Source organism: Emiliania huxleyi (assembly GCF_000372725.1).
Source record: "Emiliania huxleyi CCMP1516 unplaced genomic scaffold EMIHUscaffold_435, whole genome shotgun sequence".
Taxonomy (NCBI): domain Eukaryota; phylum Haptophyta; order Isochrysidales; family Noelaerhabdaceae; genus Emiliania; species Emiliania huxleyi.
The window spans coordinates 59,317-61,747 of record NW_005198721.1 but is presented as its reverse complement, the minus strand read 5'-3'; the positions used below and the strand labels follow the sequence as shown (position 1 = coordinate 61,747).

The 2,431-nt window shown below is 63.8% G+C and overlaps 1 protein-coding gene across 1 annotated transcript; it reads left to right on the top strand.

Annotated features, from left to right (window-relative positions):
• Positions 1 to 618: 618 nt before the first annotated feature.
• EMIHUDRAFT_459114 (hypothetical protein) lies at positions 619 to 2,180 on the top strand (the record flags this gene model as incomplete). The annotated part of the gene is made up of 4 exons (XM_005769024.1): positions 619 to 1,094; positions 1,280 to 1,689; positions 1,931 to 2,015; positions 2,139 to 2,180. Exons 1-4 carry the CDS (start codon positions 738 to 740, stop codon positions 2,178 to 2,180), a joined length of 894 nt encoding a protein of 297 aa, XP_005769081.1. The 5' UTR covers positions 619 to 737.
• Between the last annotated feature and the right edge of the window lie 251 nt (positions 2,181 to 2,431).

Here is a 2,431-nt window from a genome sequence, read left to right as displayed (position 1 = left end):
GGCAAATCACGGGGCGTTATGTTGTGGTATTCCGTTTCGGCGAAGGGGTCCAAATTTTAGACCCTTTTGCCTTGAAAGGGGGCTCCCCTCCCTGGTCTCAGGAATGTGGCGGTGTCTTTTGAGTCCGGCGCCTCCCGTTCAACTCTTGCTGTCGCCCTCGCTGTGTGCTTGTCGAGCTTCCGCATGAAGTGACGCGCCTCTTCCTTATTTCCAGCGCAGCTGCCGCTCAGTATGTGTGCCAACGACGCCTGTGGTGGCTCACTGTCTTCTTGTTTCCAGTCGTCCCAGTCTCCCAGTTCCCCGCGTCTCCTCCTTGCCTCGCGCGCCTCTTTTGTGGCCTCATCCCTAGCCGCCTTGCACGCTCTGCATCCCCAGAACGCACTTCTCGTGGCGGGGCCCCTCATTCCCCGTTTCTTTTCCCCCTCTAGAATACGCCTGTGCCCCGGGGTGCGCGGTCGCACTTCGGGGGATTTCTTCTTTTTCTTGGTCGCTTAGGCGGCTCCGGTGGTGAGCCTGTGTGTGTGCCAGTCCGCGCCAGTCTGCGCCCTTGTCGTGCCAGTGTGCTGTGAGAGAGGCTTGTATCTTAAGAATTCTTTTCTCGGGAAGGGAGGTCCCGAACGCGCTCTCTTTTCCAACGCTGCAGCTGCGCGCTCGCCTGCCGCTGAGCTCGCCGGGCGCGCCGGGCGCGAGGGCGGCGAGTGCGCGCCGGCGGCCCTCTGCCCTCGCGGGGCCGCTGGATGGCCTTCGACTGGCTCGATGACGACCGCCAGCCGCTGCAGTTCATCATCTCGGTCTCGGAGGTGGCCATCGCGGGCCTGATGCTGCTGCTGATGCTGTCGGTGTGGGTGTACGTGCTGGTGCGCGCGCGACGGCGCGGCGGCGGCAAGCTCTACCTACCGCGCGCATCGCTCGGCATGCTCGGCATCCTCTGGATGCTCGCCGTCTTCTTTTCGCACGTCGCGCTTTGGGACGTTCTCGGCGCAGCGGACGTGGTGGGCGTGGAGCTGACGCGGGACAAGGAGCTGGTCTGCCAGGTGACCCTCTCCGTCTCGCTCGGCCTCGCTGAGCCCGCCTTCCTCGCCCTCGTCGGAGAGGTGGCCCGCCGAAAGATCCGCCGGAAGACTACCCGTGACCCCAAGCCTGACCCCACCCCTGACCCCAACCCCAACCCTCACCCCAACCTCGCCCCAACCCTCGCCCCAACCCTCGCCCCAACCCTCACCCCAACCCTCGCCCCAACCCTCACCCCAACCCTCACCCGCAGGTGATCCGCCTCAAGACGGCGGGCGAGGGCGCGCGCTACTGCCGCGCGCTGCGCCGGCTCTCTCCCTTTCGGCGCGCGTGTGTGGTCGCGCTGCCGTTCGCGCTGCTGCAGTCCGCGCTGATGATCACGACCGCCCTCGACCCGCACCTCCGCTACATCCAGGAGTCGCCGGAGGAGGCGAAGGGGGTCTCGGCGGCGAAGCTCTTCCTGCCGCTGCCGCCCATCCCGCTCGAGTGTGACGACGCCGCGCTGGACCAGCGCTGCAACGCTTCGTGGGTGTCGGAGGAGTACGAGGCGGGCAGCGGCGGCGAGGAGATCGCCTTCATCTACCCGTGGTGGCACGAGGAAGGGTGCGCCGTCTCCATCGCCTCCCTCTCGCTCAACGCGGTGTTTGTGCTGCTCTTCGAGTTCTTCTGGACGCTGTGGTGCCTTCCGCCTCTTCACTCCTCGTTACTCATTGCTTCGTTCATGATTCTTCTGGACGCTGTGGTACCTCCGCCTCTTAATTACTCACGCACAACTAAGTCTGTGGTGCCTCCGCCTGCTACTACTGCCATTGCTAGCAGAAGTAGTGTTAGCATACGTCGTCATATCGTGATCTGTCTCTCTCGAGCGTTGAGCAATGACGATCATAGGTGTTCTTCATCTTACTACATACATACATAGGTGCCTCCGCCTGGCCAAGCTCGTGCTGAACATCAAGATGAGGCGGCGGCTGCTCGTGGTGCAGCTGGCCTACACGCTCATCCCGGTAGCGCTGCGTACCCTCCCCTACCCCCACGGTACCCGAACCCACCCTCCCCTACCCCCACGGTACCCGAACCCACCCTCCCGATAGGAGTGCCTCCCTCCGGACGACTACGACGGGTACAAGGAGCTGCGGCAGGCGCTAGTGGATGGCGAGAGGACTCAGTAGCTAAATGCACGAGAGAACCCCCCACCACCGAGCTCAGACTGATGAGCGCTGCCAGAGCGGTGTTTCGACACCGAGATCGCTCCAAGGAACGCTGCTCAAACTCGTGGCGCTGTCCACGCTTCATGGGCGAGTCTGTAAGCGAACAGCAGCGGAGTAGACACAGCTCATCCTTTCTGCTTGCGTCAGGCGCTGCTCGGCAGCAGCGTCCTCGTTACTACGGGCGAGCACGAGTACTCGAGGCGCGCCTCACC